This window comes from Coregonus lavaretus (genome assembly GCF_964263955.1).
Source record: "Coregonus lavaretus genome assembly, contig: HAP1_SCAFFOLD_2098, whole genome shotgun sequence".
Lineage (NCBI taxonomy): Eukaryota > Metazoa > Chordata > Actinopteri > Salmoniformes > Salmonidae > Coregonus > Coregonus lavaretus.
Genome location: NW_028166025.1, coordinates 45,046 through 62,947, shown reverse-complemented (window position 1 = coordinate 62,947; position 17,902 = coordinate 45,046). Strand labels below are relative to the sequence as shown.

General features: G+C 42.0%; 1 protein-coding gene across 1 annotated transcript; it reads left to right on the top strand.

The window, feature by feature from the left end:
- Positions 1-11,546: 11,546 nt before the first annotated feature.
- xbp1 (X-box binding protein 1) lies at positions 11,547-14,301 on the top strand. Its single transcript, XM_084190389.1, has 6 exons — positions 11,547-11,863; positions 12,336-12,432; positions 12,520-12,633; positions 12,768-12,934; positions 13,139-13,181; positions 13,225-14,301. Exons 1-6 carry the CDS (start codon positions 11,628-11,630, stop codon positions 13,813-13,815), a joined length of 1,248 nt encoding a protein of 415 aa, XP_084046515.1. The 5' UTR covers positions 11,547-11,627; the 3' UTR covers positions 13,816-14,301.
- Positions 14,302-17,902: the final 3,601 nt, after the last annotated feature.

Genomic DNA, 17,902 nt, shown 5'->3' with positions numbered 1-17,902 from the left:
TAACACCCACATGAAGGCCCAATGGTTCCTCTAATACAGGGGTGTCAAACTCATTCCACGGAGGACCGAGTGTCTGAGGGTTTTTTATTTTTCCTATAATTAAGACCTAGACAACCAGGTGAGGTGATTAGTTACCTTAATGCATCGATCAAGTACAAGGGTGGAGCGAAAACCTGCAGACACTCGGCCCTTCGTGGAATGAGTTTGACACACGCTCTAATGTCACATAATAAAAGTTGCCTATTTAAGGGCTAAGTTATCAAGCAGGTTATTGTACATATTCGGTTATTCGCACACACCCATATTAAGAATACAGTCGTGGTCAAAAGTTTTGAGAATGACACAAGTATTGGTCTTCACAAAGTTCGCTGCTTCAGTGTTTTTAGATATTTTTGTCAGATGTTACTATGGTATACTGATGTATAATTACAAGCATTCCATAAGTGTCAAAGGCTTTTATTGACAATTACATTAAGTTTATGCAAAGAGTCAATATTTCCAGTGTTGACCCTTCTTTTTCAAGACCTCTGCAATCCGCCCTGGCATGCTGTCAATTAACTTCTGGGCCACATCCTGACTGATGGCAGCCAATTCTTGCATAATCAGTACTTGGAGTTTGTCAAAATGTGTGGGTTTTTGTTTGTCCACCCGCCTCTTGAGGATTGACCACAAGTTCTCAATGGGATTAAGGTCTGGGGTGTTTCCTGGCCATGGACCCAAAATGTTGATGTTTTGTTCCCAGGGGCGGTGTGTTCATTAGGGCGATATGGGCGACGCACTGCCAAACGGGAAAATAAAGGGATTTTTTTCCTAATCAATTATATCACGGCAACAGTAGTTATCAGTGTTCTAATCTAGACGTCTGATCTGCCACTAAATGTCCAATCAGGCTAAAGTCGTGCTTCAAATGTCCCCGCCCGTTTTGGGGCGATTTCAGTCAGGTTGAAAATCGCCCAGAAGTCTCTCATAGCCTCTAATGTAAAATCAATTTTTTTCAAATATCAGAGCTTTCAATACAATCTCTATGGGTTTCTGAGGGCTTGCACTTACGCGCTTTCGTCATACGTAACATAACCATGAACGTAACTAAAAAAAGAGCGGGTAGCCTCATCAATCAATTCACTACTACTGTCAAAATGGCAGTGCAACTCGATTGTCTCTTTGAAAGAAGTTCCTTTTTGTCGGCGAACAAATCAAGATAAATTGGCAACGAAACAATTAGGACCTCCCAGACCAAATTTAATAATTCAACAGGTTTCTACTAAAGGGGGAAAGTCCTACACCCGAGGATTTTCCAAAAATTGGTATGAACGAAAAATCTGGCTAGCAGGCTGCGATGTAGCTAATGCAGTTTTCTGCTACCAGCCCACCGTGAGAGAGGCATCTGGCTACGTGAGGATGATGAAGATTTTATTTTTTTCCTGCGGCTTTTTCACAAAATCATGCCCCACGTCGACATTCTGTACCAGAAGCTACAGAAGAAGGACATCGATGCTGTCTTTATCAAACGTGCCCTCGACAGCTTCACAAGCAGTGTGCAGGCCATAAGGTAAGATTAAACAATATCATTCGATCTTTCATTTTCACAAGTCATTGAACGCTTTGCTGTATTGAAACAGAGAAGAGAACAGTTTCAGTACAAGTAATGTAGCCTCTCTCTCTCTTTGTCCCTCCCTGTCTGTCTCTTTAACACACACACGCCCAAATCAGTTCACAGTTGATGTTGTTTAAAATAGTTATTTTTCATTTAAAAAAAGTTTTTAAAAAAATAATCTGTTCATGTTCATTTTTACAAATCTATACAATTGGCCAGAATATGGTTGTTCATATTTACAAATCTATACAATTGGACAGAATATGGTTGTTCATTTTTACAAAGCCATACAGATAGCTGTGTTTACCATTTCTAGAAATTACTTTCAAATTCTGTTTTCAGGCAAAATGTCTATCACTGTTCATTTTCACAAATCTATACAAGAGGGCAGAATATGGAAGTCTATAAAAATGTCTTATTACCAATAACTTGCATCAATGTTTTCAGTAGCCTCTATCAAAAGCTCCTGCTTACTTGTTGTGAATTATGCTCAGGTGCACATATTTCCAATTCAACCATGAGGCAAAAAATGTGGTAAAAGCTCTTGTTGATCCTGCAATCTGAACAAATACCAAGATGCTGTATTTTCAGCTGATATTTCATTTGTTTATGGAAATGCATATTGTTTATGCAGTGTTGAGGAATGTGAAAGAACACCCTTGATTATTTTTACTGTGATAACTTATTTTGATTTTGTAAGCCAACACTTTTGAGATCAGTCAATAAATGCTTCTGGTATTGACTTATATGCTGCCCCTGTCTTCATGTTGTTGCTGGACATATCTTTTTAAAAATGTGTGTAGGTCACCTAAATCATCAGAAAAATTGCCCCCCCTGAGAATTATTTCAGGAGCCGCCACTGTTTGTTCCCCGAGCCACTTAGTTATCACTTTTGGCAAGGTGCTCCATCATGCTGGAAAAGGCATTGTTCGTCACCAAACTGTTATTGGATGGTTGGGAGAAGTTGCTCTCTGAGGATGTGTTGGTACCATTCTTTATTCATGGCTGTGTTCTTAGGCAAAATTGTGAGTGAGCCCAGTCCCTTGGCTGAGAAGCAACCCCACACATGAATGGTCTCAGGATGCTTTACTGTTGGCATGACACAGGACTGATGGTAGCGCTCACCTTGTCTTCTCCGGACAAGGTGTTTTCCGGATGCCCCAAACAATCGGAAAGGGGATTCATCAGAGAAAATGACTTTACCCCAGTCCTCAGCAGTCCAATCCCTCTACCTTTTGCAGAATATCAGTCTGTCCCTGATGTTTTTCCTGGAGAGAAGTGGCTTCTTTGCTGCCCTTCTTGACACCAGGCCATCCTCCAAAAGTCTTTGCCTCACTGTGCGTGCAGATGCACTCACACCTGCCTACTGCCATTCCTGAGCAAGCTCTGCACTGGTGGTGCCCCGATCCCGCAGCTGAATCAACTTTAGGAGACGGTCCTGGCGCTTGCTGGACTTTCTTGGGCGCCCTGAAGCCTTCTTCACAACAATTGAACCTCTCTCCTTGATGTTCTTGATGTTCCGATAAATGGTTGATTCATGTGCAATCTTACTAGCAGCAATATCCTTGCCTGTGAAGCCCTTTTTGTGCAAAGCAATGATGACGGCATGTGTTTCCTTGCAGGTAACCATGGTTAACAGAGGAAGAACAATGATTTCAAGCACCACCCTCCTTTTACAGCTTCCAGTCTGTAGTGATCTCCAGCCTTGCCCTCGTCAACACTCTCACCTGTGTTAATGAGAGAATCACTGACATGATGTCAGCTGGTCCTTTTGTGGCAGGGCTGAACTGCAGTGGAAATGTTTTTTGGGGATTAAGTTCATTTTCATGGCAAAGAGGGACTTTACAATTAATTGCAATTCATCTGATCACTCTTCATAACATTCTGGAGTATATGCAAATTGCCATCATAAAAACTGAGGGAGCAGACTTTGTGAAAATTAATATTTGTGTCATTCTCAAAACTTTTGACCATGACTGTACACTTGGAATTACATTACAATTGACACAATTTCACAACAAAAAGTGTTACAAGAGAAATACAGAAAGAGAAAGAAAGACTGCAAACGATGAGAGAAGTACAGAGAGAAACATTCAGAAAGACAGAGAGCAACAGAGAGACACAGGAGCAACAGAGCGAGAAACGGAGAAACTGTGAAACTGAGGAACTGAGGAACTGAGAAACTCTGAAGCGGCTGGGAAGGCTACAGCCAATATCAACACCATAGCAGGGTGTGTGCTGCCGTACAGTGTGATCAAGAAATGGGTAAACATCATGGCCCCAGCACCGCCCCTTCCCCCCCCCCCCCCACAGCTGGACACTGTCCCAACTTCCAAAAGAGAGAGAGAGACAGAGAAAGAGCGAAAGACAGACAGAAACACGGAAAAAGGAAGACAGTGGTGACCAGAAAGAGATAAAATGCAGGGGAGGCTCCAGCCAGGGTAAACAGTATAGTAGACTCTATACTGGGTGTGTTAACTGTAGAGTGTGATCAGGAGGCGCTTAAACACTTATCATCATTGCCCCATCACCACTGTCCAGGACAGGTTTTATCAGGGTGTGACGCTGATCACCGCTATTGTCTACCCAACACAGGGCAGCTGACGGTGCTGGAGGTCAGGACAAGCCCTGCTGGGCACACATGGGCGTCAATGTTTACCAATGAGACTAGAGATCCCGCATCCACTGCTTAGACTGTTGTAACCAGGCGTACCTGGAATACTGCACTGTGTGGATCAATGTAGATTCAGACGAAGCAAAACAATAGGCTACAACAAACCTTTTTCACTGAATGGTGATCTTTTTCAGAGTTGGAATGAGTGTTTGTCTGTTTATTGGATGGTTGTTGTGGTCTGATTTTGTCTAGCCCTTTTTTAATAGTTATTAAAAACTTTTAACACAAAACATTTTGACTGTGCCATATATCTTACACATGATGCTGCTTAGCTGGGGTTGTATTTTACAGCACAGTTATGTCACATCTGGAACCCATAAGTGTTCTGGAATGGAACAGAACAATGATACACAGTGGGGAGAACAAGTATTTGATACACTGCCGATTTTGCAGGTTTTCCTACTTACAAAGCATGTAGAGGTATGTCATTTTTATCATAGGTACACTTCAACTGTGAGAGATGGAATCTAAAACAAAAATCCAGAAAATCACATTGTATGATTTTTAAGCAATTAATTTGCATTTTATTGCATGACATAAGTATTTGATACATCAGAAAAGCAGAACTTAATATTTGGTACAGAAACGTTTGTTTGCAATTACAGAGATCATACGTTTCCTGTAGGTCTTGACCAGGTTTGCACACACTGCAGCAGGGATTTTGGCCCACTCCTCCATACAGACCTTCTCCAGATCCTTCAGGTTTCGGGGCTGTCGCTGGACAATACGGACTATCAGCTCCCTCCAAAGATTTTCTATTGGGTTCAGGTCTGGAGACTGGCTAGGCCACTCCAGGACCTTGAGATGCTTCTTACGGAGCCACTCCTTAGTTGCCCTGGCTGTGGGTTTCGGGTCGTTGTGATGCTGGAAGACCCAGCCACGACCCATCTTCAATGCTCTTACTGAGGGAAGGAGGTTGTTGGCCAAGATCTCGCGATACATGGCCCCATCCATCCTCCCCTCAATATGGTGCAGTCGTCCTGTCCCCTTTGCAGAAAAGCATCCCCAAAGAATGATGTTTCCACCTCCATGCTTCACGGTTGGGATGGTGTTCTTGGGGTTGTACTCATCCTTCTTCTTCCTCCAAACATGGCGAGTGGAGTTTAGACCAAAAAACTATATTTTTGTCTCATCAGACCACATGACCTTCTCCCATTCCTCCTCTGGATCATCCAGATGGTCATTGGCAAACTTCAGACGGGCCTGGACATGCGCTGGCTTGAGCAGGGGGACCTTGCGTGCGCTGCAGGATTTTAATCCATGACGGCGTAGTGTGTTACTAATGGTTTTCTTTGAGACTGTGGTCCCAGCTCTCTTCAGGTCATTGACCAGGTCCTGCCGTGTAGTTCTGGGCTGATCCCTCACCTTCCTCATGATCATTGATGCCCCACGAGGTGAGATCTTGCATGGAGCCCCAGACCGAGGGTGATTGACTGTCATCTTGAATTTCTTCAATTTTCTAATAATTGCGCCAACAGTTGTTGCCTTCTCACCAAGCTGCTTGCCTATTGTCCTGTAGCCCATCCCAGCCTTATGCAGGTCTACAATTTTATCCCTGATGTCATTACACAGCTCTCTGGTCTTGGCCATTGTGGAGAGGTTGGAGTCTGTTTGATTGAGTGTGTGGACAGGTGTCTTTTATACAGGTAATGAGTTCAAACAGGTGCAGTTAATACAGGTAATGAGTGGAGAACAGGAGGGCTTCTTAAAGAAAAACTAACAGGTCTGTGAGAGCCGGAATTCTTACTGGTTGGTAGGTGATCAAATACTTATGTCATGCAATAAAATGCAAATTAATTACTTAAAAATCATACAATGTGATTTTCTGGATTTTTGTTTTAGATTCCGTCTCTCACAGTTGAAGTGTACCTATGATAAAAAAATTACAGACCTCTACATGCTTTGTAAGTAGGAAAACCTGCAAAATCGGCAGTGTATCAAATACTTGATCTCCCCACTGTATGCCTTGTGCTCTCTGAAGGTTATAAATGAACATAAATGCCTTGTACACTCTCGTTGTCTGGGGGTTATTATGGGGGATAACTAAGCCTATATGAACAGAGGTCTGTAATTCAGAACCCCTAACCCCCTAATCATATAAGGCCTGTATCGGGTGTGTTCCGGGCAGGGTTGGGGTCTCTCCCTACCTCCTCTCCCTCCTGGTGCTTGTACATAGTGATTATATAGGCTGGGTCTGGTCTGGTTTGGGAACTATAGGGCGGGTCACTAGGTTTACTGTGGACATGGTACCTCTCAGTGCCTCTCTCTCTCTCTAGATTAACCAAACCCTGGATCATTAGGCTAAACAAACTCAGTGATTGCTGAGTAAAGAGAGTGTTCTTAAAACCGCTCCTTTAGATGCATAGTACTGTATCCCTTCACACAACACACTGGCCTAATTGTGCTTCTGTAAACTCTACTGATCTCCTAAAAACACCATAATCAGAATGCACTGAATCCTAAATTGATAGCAATTATTACACCAATCTATCATGGATATCAATGCATTTTTTTCACATGAAAATATGAGTTAAAACTTGGGCTGTCAAATTTTTAACGAAACACATGCATCTCAAGTTTGGATTTAACTGTGAAACTATGAGTCATTCTCAATAAAAATATATCATACTAAATACCTGTACATCACATTTACTTTTGAAAATACTCTTCACTGGAACTCTTCACCCTCTTTCAGTTTTACATTTGGTTAACCTTTATTTACTTTCCCAAACCACGACAGATAGTAGATAATCCAGATAGATACCTGAGGGTGGTGGGGTCGGGCAGCAGGATATCTAGGATCCCATACAGGATGTGCTGTATATTCATGAAATGCACCAGTCCCTGTGGCAGTTTAGTATATTTGGTTTGGCTCAGGGCTCAGACTAGCGTTCTGACTAGGGGGTGTACTTGTACATCAAGCTGCCCCACGCTACAGAAACAGGAGCGAGGCTTACTTACAAAGTTATCTTATGTTATCTTATGTTACCTTATTCCACAGAACCTCTTTTATATGTATACACATGACACTCATCTCTCAGCAACTCAAGTAACAGGGGGGGGGGGGTTCCCCAACAACTTCCCAAGTTAAATATAACCAATCTATCAGTAGTGGTACAGGGATTTATAACATCCTTACAAGTGTCAGTGGTGGAAAAAGTACCCAACTGTCATACTTGAGTAAAAGTAAAGATAGCTTAATAGAAAATGACTCAAGTAAAAGTGAAAGTCACACATTAAAATACTACTTGAGTAAATGTCTAAAAGTATTTGGTTTTAAATATACTTAAGTATCAAAAGTAAATGTAATTGCTAAAATATACTTAAGTATCAAAAGTAAAAGTACAAATCATTTCACCTTCCTTATATTAAGCAAACGAGACGGCAAGATTTTCTTGCTATTTTAATTTACGGATATCTAGGGGCACACTCCAACACTCAGACATAATTTACAAACAAAGCATTTGTGTTTAGTGAGTCTGCCAGATCAGAGGCAGTAGGGATGAATTGGACCATTTTCCTGTCCTGCTAAGCATTTGAAATGTAACACTAACGAGTACTTTTGTGTGTCAGGGAAAATGTATGGAGTAAAAAGTACATCATTTTCTTTCTACAATGTAGTGGAGTAAAAGTAAAAGTTGTAAAAAATATATATACAAACAGTAAAGTAAATACAGATACCCCAAAAAACTACTTAAGTAGTACTTTAAAGTATTTTTACTTAAGTACTTTACACCACTGTAGGCCGTCATTGTAAATAAGAATTTGTTCTTAACTGACTTGCCTAGTTAAATAAAGGTAACATAAATAAAATTAAAATAAACACCACTGACAAGTGTAAGGCTACTCATATGGCCCATGTTGTCTTGTATAATATTACATAGGCTGCGTTTACACAGGTAGCCCAATTCTGGTCTTTTTTTTACACTAATTGGTCTTATGACCAATCAGGTCAGCTCTGAAAAAGATCTGATGTGAAAAGATCTTATGTGATTGGTAAAAAGACCAATAGGTAGAAAAATATCAGCATTTGGGAAGCCTGTGAAAATGCAGCCATCAACTCACATTGAAAATACACATCAGGACATGGTGATAATGTAACATAAAATACCTGATCAAATGACAAAATTATGATAAGCTACATCATATTTCAGCATTTAATTAGATATAAATGAATTGCTTGACTCACATTGAATGGGTAAAAGTGCACAGGAAGATATATTTATTTTAATATTTAACTTTCTGAGTAACAGAAGCTTCAGACAGTGCATCCTGTTTTTTCTCCCACACGATGTGTAAACATGAGAATACCAAAGAAGAGACTTTCTCAGATGTTGATTCACCAGTGGGTCGTAAAGCAATGCTAACAGCCTGTTTTCTCTAGCAGTTCCTGTTGCACTGAGGTGACATACTCAGGGGCAGAATTACACCTTGTAAACCCCATCAGCTTTAGATAGTATAGATGCAAATTGTTTGAAGACAATTATAAACTGGGTGGTTCAAGCCCTGAATGCTGATTGGCTGACAGCCGTGGGGTATCAGACCATATACCATGGGTATGACAAAACATGTAATTTTACTGCTCTAATTACTTTGGTAATCTGTTAATAATATCAATAAGGTACCTTAGGGGTTTGTGGTATATGGCCAATATACCACGGCTAAGGGCTGTGTCCAAGAACTCCGCATTGTGTCGTCCCTAAGAACAGCCCTTAGCCATGGTATATTGGCCATATACCCCCCCCCCCCCCCCCCCCCGTGCCTTATTGCTTAAATATCCCCAAGTCGTTCAGAAAATACAGGGTCATGTGGACTAGTTGTTAACTTGTTAACCCGTGTTGTGGCCCCGATTCTCAACATACTGGTCAAGAGAACCTGTTTCACCGGACGTGCTACTTTGTCCCAGACCTGCTGTTTCGACTTTCTCTTTCTCGATCTCTCTCTCTTTTTCTCACTTTCTCTCTCTCTCCCTCCCTCCCTCCCTCTTGCTCTCTCTCTCTCTCTCCCTCGAATCTGCTGTCTCGACCTCTGAATGCTCGGATATGAAAAGCCAACTGACATTTACTCCTGAGGTGTTGAACTGCTGCACCCTCTATTGAGCCTGCTGGTCATCTATGAACCTCTCTAGGTTTCTTCCTAGGTTCCTGCCTTTCTAGGGAGTTTTTCCTAGCCACTGTGCTTCTGCATCTGCATTGCTTGCTCTCTGGAGTTTTAAGCTGGGTATCTGTATAGAACTGTGTGACAACTGCTGATGTAAAAAACATTTGATTGATTGATTGAACATAGTAAGAGTTTAGGCCTACATTGGTCTCTGAAACACAGTGAATAGCCACTGACACTGGAAACAAAACCCAACACAATATGTAACAGTAGGCTACGTGTGCTTGTTGCATTTCATTCTGCTGGTATTTCCCTCAAAAATAATTGATAGAGGTCTACAAAGAGATTACGTTTTGTCATAATTTGTCTTTTAATACATAAAACTGAATGGGCAATGAAGAATCACATAACAAAGATCACATACTCAGAAAGTATGTATATAACAATCCCAGACAGTCATTTTATAACAATGAAACTAAAATGCAGACTGTCAAAAGCATAACATGGAATATACAATACAGTGAATGAAGTGGTCTGTATTATCAAAAGAGGGGAAAAAAGCAAAAGTCAACAGAAAAATCGGGAGAATTCAGTCTATTTCATGGTCAGAGATCAGAGGCCGAACATCTTGTTACAGTTGGATGATGAAATCCCAAGACAAGAGAGTGTGTGTGTTTGTGTGTTTGTGTGTGCGCTTGTGCAGTGTGTGTGTGTGGAAAGTTAAACAACATAGTTTTAAAGGCCCATTGCAGTCAAAAAACGTGCTTTTCTCTGGATAAGAGCATCTGCTAAATGACTCAAATGTAAATGTTGATGTAAATGTTGGAATAATCCTGTGAAATTGTGAAAATTAAGATAATGCACTTTTAGTGTGAGAGCTGTTTGAAAAGACCAGCTGAAATGTCAGCCTGTTTTGGTGGGATGCAGTTTTGGCCTGCCTAGTGAGATCACCAGGTAGTAAATTAGTTAATAGACCAATAAGAAAGAGTTCCAAACCCCTCTGCCAATAACAGCTAGTTTTCAGTTTTCCCCTCCCCACTCAGACCACTACCAGACAGTCCTAGCAAAATTCTTGTTTGAGAAATTGCTATTTTCTAAGAAGCTATTTTTGCTTCTTTTTGACCATTTTAATTTAAAACAATCACAGTAAGGTACTTAATTGTTACCCAGAAATTTGATAATGAGATAAAAGCTGCTGCACTGGACCTTTAACAAGTTGTCTGGATTCCAAGCCACACTTTCTTCACTGAAGGACTGTTAAAGATGTCGGACTACTGAGAAGGTATGGGGAAATACCCAAACTGATGTTCCTCCTCATTGTATCATAAACTTACCTTCAACATACCAGTGACACATGACATCGAACAGAGAATATATATTGTATGCAAATAAGGACTGGGGAATAAAAAGACAAAAACATGTAATAAAAATTCCCCTAGTATTGACCTATATGATCAAAATCAAGTCAATCCCATCCTATGCATTATTTGACCTGAATGCATACACTAAACATGAGTGAGATGGATGGTAATTGTACAATGGCAGGGGAGTAATCTAAATTCAGTATACATTTACAAACAGCATTGACTATTGAACGATGGAGGACAAACCAATGGGGGGATTTAGTGACAGTGGTGAAAACGCCTGATGCAACCTTCTGCAATGACTTCTCTATAAAAAATACTCCATTGCAATAGTCTTCTTTTACAACTGCAATTATGTAGGCCTAGGCCTACGTCAGAAGTGGTTTAAAGTACAACGTTAGAACGTAAGAATAAATTAGCCTAGAAAAAGTATTCAGAAAGTACTCCAAAAGGAAACTAATTTGCTATTTGGAAACATACATTTTAATTTGTCTAAAGAGAAAGTAGCCTAATACACCAGGGTGAAAATACTTGCCTCTAGGTATTTTTATTGGGAATTTTGGACGGGTCGGGTTTGTTAATGGTGCCAAGCACAGGCAGAGGTCCTTTCTCTAATATCTCTGGCGTAGCCTAGACGGGAAATTATGCGTACAAGAAAGGGGAGGCATTGCGAATTACATCTGCTCTATGACAAATCAGAGAGCGTCTTTTGTCGCATCACAGCCTCTGAGAGCCAATCACATTTCACCACGACTATAGAAATAGATTGCGAGCGGAACTGCCTTTTTATATTTGAGAACTGAAGGGGATCGAAAGACTAAGAGAAACCTTAGGTTTCTTTAAAAATAAATACCCTAATATTTCTGAACGATATAAGTCCATAAGGATAAACAAGATGGTCGTGGTGACATCTGGAACAGGGGGACATAAAGTAATCTTGATATCTGGGAAACAGAATGGCTCTCCCAGCGCAACACAGGGCTACAGCCGGGCAATTTCGGTCGTTTTGCCGTCATCTGCTTCGAACCAAGCGAATTCGTCGGATTCCGACTCAAATTCGACAACTGGGCCACCCCTGCGAAAAAGACAGAGACTCACTCATTTGAGTCCTGAAGAAAAACAACTTCGCAGGTTAGTTTCAATCCGGGACAATTGTGTGTATTTAGTGTAACATTATGTTTATGACTAGGCCTAGGTTAATGATTATCTAACAATCAAATGCGATCATATCCATCTTGTGACTCAAAGGGGAACAATGGTGAATTGATTGTCCAACGGAAGCCGGCTACTCCCTACGCCCCACCTCAGGAAAGATTCCATGAACAGCATTGCTCAGTCTGTCCAATAACTAGGCTAAGAATAAAACATGCACATTCTAAATTTAAAATACAAGGTAGATTATCAAGTTCAACAGGTGTTGCTTATCAACGGATTTGAGTTTTGCATATTTGAAGGAGCGCTGTACTCGAGAACCTGTTCTGCCTGCGTGGCAGGAATATGGCGGCTGAGTGTGCAATAACTGAGAAATCAACCCATTCCTGTTCGTCAACTTATTCTGTCAGCAATTTCTTTAAGAAATGCTTCAAATTTCTGTCCTCTTCAGGAAACTCAAGAACAGAGTTGCAGCCCAGACAGCCAGAGACAGAAAAAAAGCCAAAATGGGGGACCTGGAAGAACAAGTTCTGGCGTTGGAGTTGGAGGTAAATTTATATTTATCGACACCATGTAACTTCTCATGGTGTAAATGGCTGCTAGGCTGAGGTGTTCACATGTTTTTCCTTCTCTAGAACAATAAACTTCACGTTGAGAACAGGCTGTTACGGCAAAAGACGTGTGGCTTGGTGAACGAGAATGAGGCACTGAGACAGAGGCTGGGGTTGGACACCCTCAAAGCCAAAGAGGTAAGAGGATTGGTGGAGTTGCTACTAATGCAGAAGATGGCGGGTGGGGGTGAAGTAAGTTGCCACCTGGTTGGCTGTCAGATCTGTCATAGCCTAGGATTAGTAATAATGGCTGTTATTACACCTCTCCTCAGGTTCAGGTGTTGGCGTCCAGTGGGATTGATGCAGGTTTGGGGATCGGGTCTTCTGAGTCTGCAGTACTCAGGCTACGTGTGCCTCCGCAGCAGGTGCAGGCCCAGCAATGCCCAAATCTGAAGATTTCCCAATGGATACAGACAGTCCTGACTCTACAGACTCTGAGGTGAGACTGAGACCATTTTATCTGCTACAGCTAATGTAAACATACATTTTGTAGTGTGATATGGGCTTTGTCAATTGGAGAAAAACTTATACCAGTACTTTTTATAATAATGAATAGTAATTGATTGGATTCATGTAGCCAAGCGCTTTTCCAGTAGAGTTTTTAATAATGTTCCCAGTCTTGTTTATTGGTGGCCATTTCCAGATCCACCCATAGACCCAAGTATGGTCTTCTATCCCTGTTCAGAGTTGTAATCCTCTCTCCTCTCCTTCTCTATTTATTTCCTCCAGTCTGATCTCTTGCTGGGCATTCTGGACATCCTTGACCCAGAGCTGTTCCTCAGGGAGTGTAGTGAGCAGGAGATCAAGGAGCAGGAGGTGCTGCTGGTCGGAGGGGGGGGAGGAGTACCTTCCCCCTCACCTGCAGCTCTGGGGGCCACACCAGTTAAGCTGGAGGCCCTTAATGAACTGATCCACTTCGACCACATCTACACCAAGCCTGTGGAGGGGGTGGTGTCACCCCCCGGGCAGCAGGAAGTGCATTACGAGGAGAGTGTGACAAAGATGGAGGAGGAGGCCTTCTCCTTGGCTGAGGAGGTCGGCGAGGTGGAGGTGTGTGTCAAAGACGAGCCGGAGGAAGTGGTCATCATCCCTGAGAGTCACGGGGTGTTGGATGACTTCCTGTCCGCGGTCTCGCCGACCTCTGACCTGGCCCTGGGCGGCCTGGAGAAGACTGGCACCTACCTGACGGATGCCTGCAGTGACTCCGGATACGAGCAGTCCCCTTCCCCATTCAGCGACATGTCCTCCCCCCTCTGCTCTGAGGGATCCTGGGATGACGTGTTCGCCAATGAACTGTTCCCTCAGCTGATCAGCGTCTGATGTGAACCTTATTGGCCCAATTAATCAATGATCCAACCTATTGATCTCCCTGCTATTTTCATGTAGTGTTAAGTGACTACAGTAGATCATGCTTTATATTGATGTATAAGCAGCAAAGTGATAGCCTGGTCCCAGATCTGTTTTTGCTGTAGAGCCAATGGCTATATTTTTTTGGCTTTACAGTACAAACTTATCTGGGACCAGGCTAATACTAGTTAACCTCGTGTTTTAAAAACACAAGTTAAGCGCGTAATCTCCTTTATTACAGCAGGTCTGTACGATGGGCGGTCCTGCATTGACTTGTGGGAGATGGAGTTCTTGACATCTTAATTTGGCATCACTACTCGATCGCTAGTGGTTTTGTAAGATTGCTTAATAATCTTTCCACACATTGTTGGGGTTCCAGGGAAATGTGGTTGAAAATACATCCAGTATTTGTGTACATTGTATTTGGCTGTGGACGGGGACTGATCGTTCTAAAAACACTTATTTATTTGTGTATTCTGCTCTGGAGTTTTCTGTTTTAGCATGTAGAAATGCTTTATTTTCCTCTGTATCATTTTGTTAAACACTCTCCTTGTTGATCTAAAATTACTGCATTAAAAAACTTTGCATTGCATCTCGTCTGGGTCTGTCATGCAGAGAATGTTTGGGACTGACACTAGAGGTACACCATCAGAAAGGGGAAAGCTTGTGTCTGGTGAATATATTTCCACTACATTCTACAGCGTGCTTATAAAGTTAAGTCTTTAACTGGCTACTGTTGCGTTCTCCAAGAAGCCAACATTCGGCTTGTCCTTTGACTTGGTCCTCGGGGACCCGCCCTGGGTGCATGTTTTTGCTCCAGCACTACACAGCTGACTCAAATAAACAAGCTTTGATAATTTGAATCAGTTGTGGTGTTGGTGCAAAAACCAAAACTTGCGCCCCTTGGTCCCGAGGACTGCGTTTGAGAAACCCTCCTGTAAAGGCAGTATAGGAAATATAAAAAAACACTTTTCAAAGTTTGTGCCTGGCTCAAGATGTTTTCAAACTCCAATAATATACAGGACCCCAGGTTTTAGTTATTCTACAGGTCAAATCATTTCTAGATGTGTGGTTGGCAGAGAAGATTTGTTTTGAAATAACCAAAGCATTTACCGGTATTACACATCAATGCCAAAGAGACACGTGTTCTCGAAGTTCTAATACTTTACATTTACATTTTTTACATTTGTCATTTTGCAGACGCTCTTATCCAGAGCGACTTACAAATTGGTGCATTCACCTTATAGCAAGTGGGATAACCACTTTACAATATGTTTTTTTCTTTGTGGTGGGGTAGAAGGATTACTTTATCCTATCCCAGGTATTCCTTAAAGAGGTGGGGTTTCAAGTGTCTCCGGAAGGTGGAATACTTCATACAGTAATTCAGTTATTCACTACCAACAAGTTCTAATACTTCATACAGTAATTCAGTTATTCCCTACCAACAGAAATTTGAAGCATTTTTTAAAGAAATTGCTGACAGAATAAGTTGACTAACAGGAATGGGTTGATTTCTCAGTTATTGCACACTCAGCTGCCATATTCCTGCCACGCAGGCAGAACAGGTTCTCGAGTACAGCGCTCCTTCAAATATGCAAAACTCAAATTCAGTTATTCCCTACCAACAAGTTCTAATACTTCATTCAGTTATTCTCTCCCAACAAGTTCTAATACTTCATACAGTAATTCAGTTATTCTCTACCAGCAAGTTCTACATGATTGTCTTGTCTTCATAAAAAGGCAACATGGCAAACATCCAATCTGCTCATGGGACTTTGCCACCTGCCCCCAGTAACTCCTAGAGGTTGATAAGATGGCAGGGAGTAGAGGTTAATGATTACACATCACTGATCAGTCAGACTAGGGTCCTCTGTACTGTAGCGTAGCGTAGGGTCAAGTAGATAAGGTTTATGGGAAACCATGTGCGGCACAAAGAAATGTTTGCATTCTCGCGCACACACGTTAAATGACACTGGTCTCCTAAATTGTAAATAATGTAACAACAGAGCAGGGAGGTTCCTGAGAATCACACCTGAGACACTGGGAGGATTTATCTGTGATTTATCCTAATGGGGTCAGTCAGGCTTTGTGGTCTTTCAGGTGGGGATGTCTTCTAACAGGGTCAATCTGGCTTTGTGGTCTTTCAGGTGGGGATGTCTTCTAACAGGGTCAATCTGGCTTTGTGGTCTTTCAGGTGGGGATGTCTTCTAGCAGGGTCAATCTGGCTTTGTGGTCTTTCAGGTGGGGATGTCTTCTAACAGGGTCAATCTGGCAACAATGTAGGAGGGTGAAGTGGCCCCTGGTCTTGGTCTTGGTGTGACCTAAAAGTGACTGTGAACTTCCTCTGAAGAGCGTGGTTAGCAGCAGAGACAGAGCACATTTCCCCTCTCCACAACAGAGAGTACAACGGCCTCACAGCTGTTCAACTGAAACTAAAGATACATTTTCGCTTGTCACTTGACATCTTTGTGGTGACACAAAGTAGAGTTGTTGGTCATCTCGATGCCTGGCTTTTTCTGCAGTTAATAACTCTACACTGTTGACTTGCCTTCCTTCTTTGGCAAGACAACAAGTTGGTTGAAGCAGAACTAGTGTTAGGACTCTATCCAATCCGTATTGCTGATGTTCAGAGTTACACCGCAATGAAAATGTAGAGGCAATGTTCCCGCGTTAGCTGAGACTGTATTGACAGTAAACGCTGTATATGTCGGCCCAATCAGAAGTTACCTTTCCATTTCTATCACACAAGCTGTAACGCTTCAGCGATGAAGATGGAATAGAGCCCTTGGTTTTTGATGGTTAGCCGTGGTAGGAACATTAAAGAGCAGGAGAACCTGAGAACCTCTGTGTCTTTCTGAGTACAGTATGATGTCACAGAGCGCTGGATGTCAAAGGTCACGCTTAAATTAGGCCTACAGATTCGACTTGCTAATATGACACTGTCGTCACCTTCGCTTGGATTTTGATAAATCTTACAGTAGAGTAGGGCTCATGTTACTGCTGAGTGTGTGTGTGTTTGTGTGTATGTTCTATATGGAGGAGTGCTAGGTCTATACACCACGGGCAGCTGTCTGACTAGGACCATCTTCATTCTCCATGGTGAGCATTCAAGATCCAAGGACGGACTTCAGACTAGGCTACGATTTCAAAAAGTGTTTCTCAGTGCTTTCTAATAGAAATAAGTGACTTGAAACATACAGTACCAGTCAAAAGTTTGGACACACCTACTCATTCAAAAAAAAAAAGAGTTATTTTTTACTATTTTGAACTATGTAGAATAATAGTGAAGACATCAAAACTATGAAATAACACATATGGAATCATGTAGTACCAAAAAAGTGTTAAACAAATCAAAATATATTTTAGTTTCTTCAAAGTAGCCACCCTTTGCCTTGATGACAGCTTTGCACACGCTTGGCATTCTCTCAACCAGCTTCATGAGGAATGCTTTTCCAACAGTCTTGAAGGAGTTCCCACATATGCTGAGCACTTGTTGGCTGCTTTTCCTTCACTCCACGGTCCAACTCATTCCAAACCATCTCAATTGGGTTAAGGTCAGGTGATTGTGGAGGCCAGGTCATCTGACGCAGCACTCCATCACTCTCCGTGGTCAAATAGCCCTTACACAGCCTGGAGGAGTATTTTGGGTCATTGTCCTGTTGAAAAATAAATGACAGTCCCACTAAGCACAAACCAGATGGGATGGCGTATCGCTGCAGAATGCTGTGGTAGCCATGCTGGTTAAGTGTGCCTTGGTTTCTAAATAAATCACAGACAGTGTCACCAGCAAAGCACCCCCACACCATAACACCTCCTCCTCCATGCTTCACGGTGGGAACCACACATACAGAGATCATCCGTTCACCTACTCTGCGTCTCACAAAGACATGGCGGTTGGAACCAAAAATCTCAAATTTGGACTCATCAGACTAAAGGACAGATTTCCACCAGTCTAATGTCCATTGCTCATGTTTCTTGGCCCAAGCAAGTCTCTTCTTCTTATTGGTGTCCTTTAGTAGTGGTTTCTTTGCAGCACTTTGACCATGAAGGCCTGATTCAC

Coding starts and splice junctions, on each gene's coding strand:
- xbp1 (XM_084190389.1), top strand. CDS start 11,628: ATGGTCGTGGTGACATCTGGAACAGGGGGACATAAAGTAATCTTGATA. Junction 12,433..12,519: donor TTCTGGCGTTGGAGTTGGAG/GTAAATTTATAT, acceptor TTCCTTCTCTAG/AACAATAAACTTCACGTTGA. Junction 12,935..13,138: donor CTGACTCTACAGACTCTGAG/GTGAGACTGAGA, acceptor GGCCATTTCCAG/ATCCACCCATAGACCCAAGT.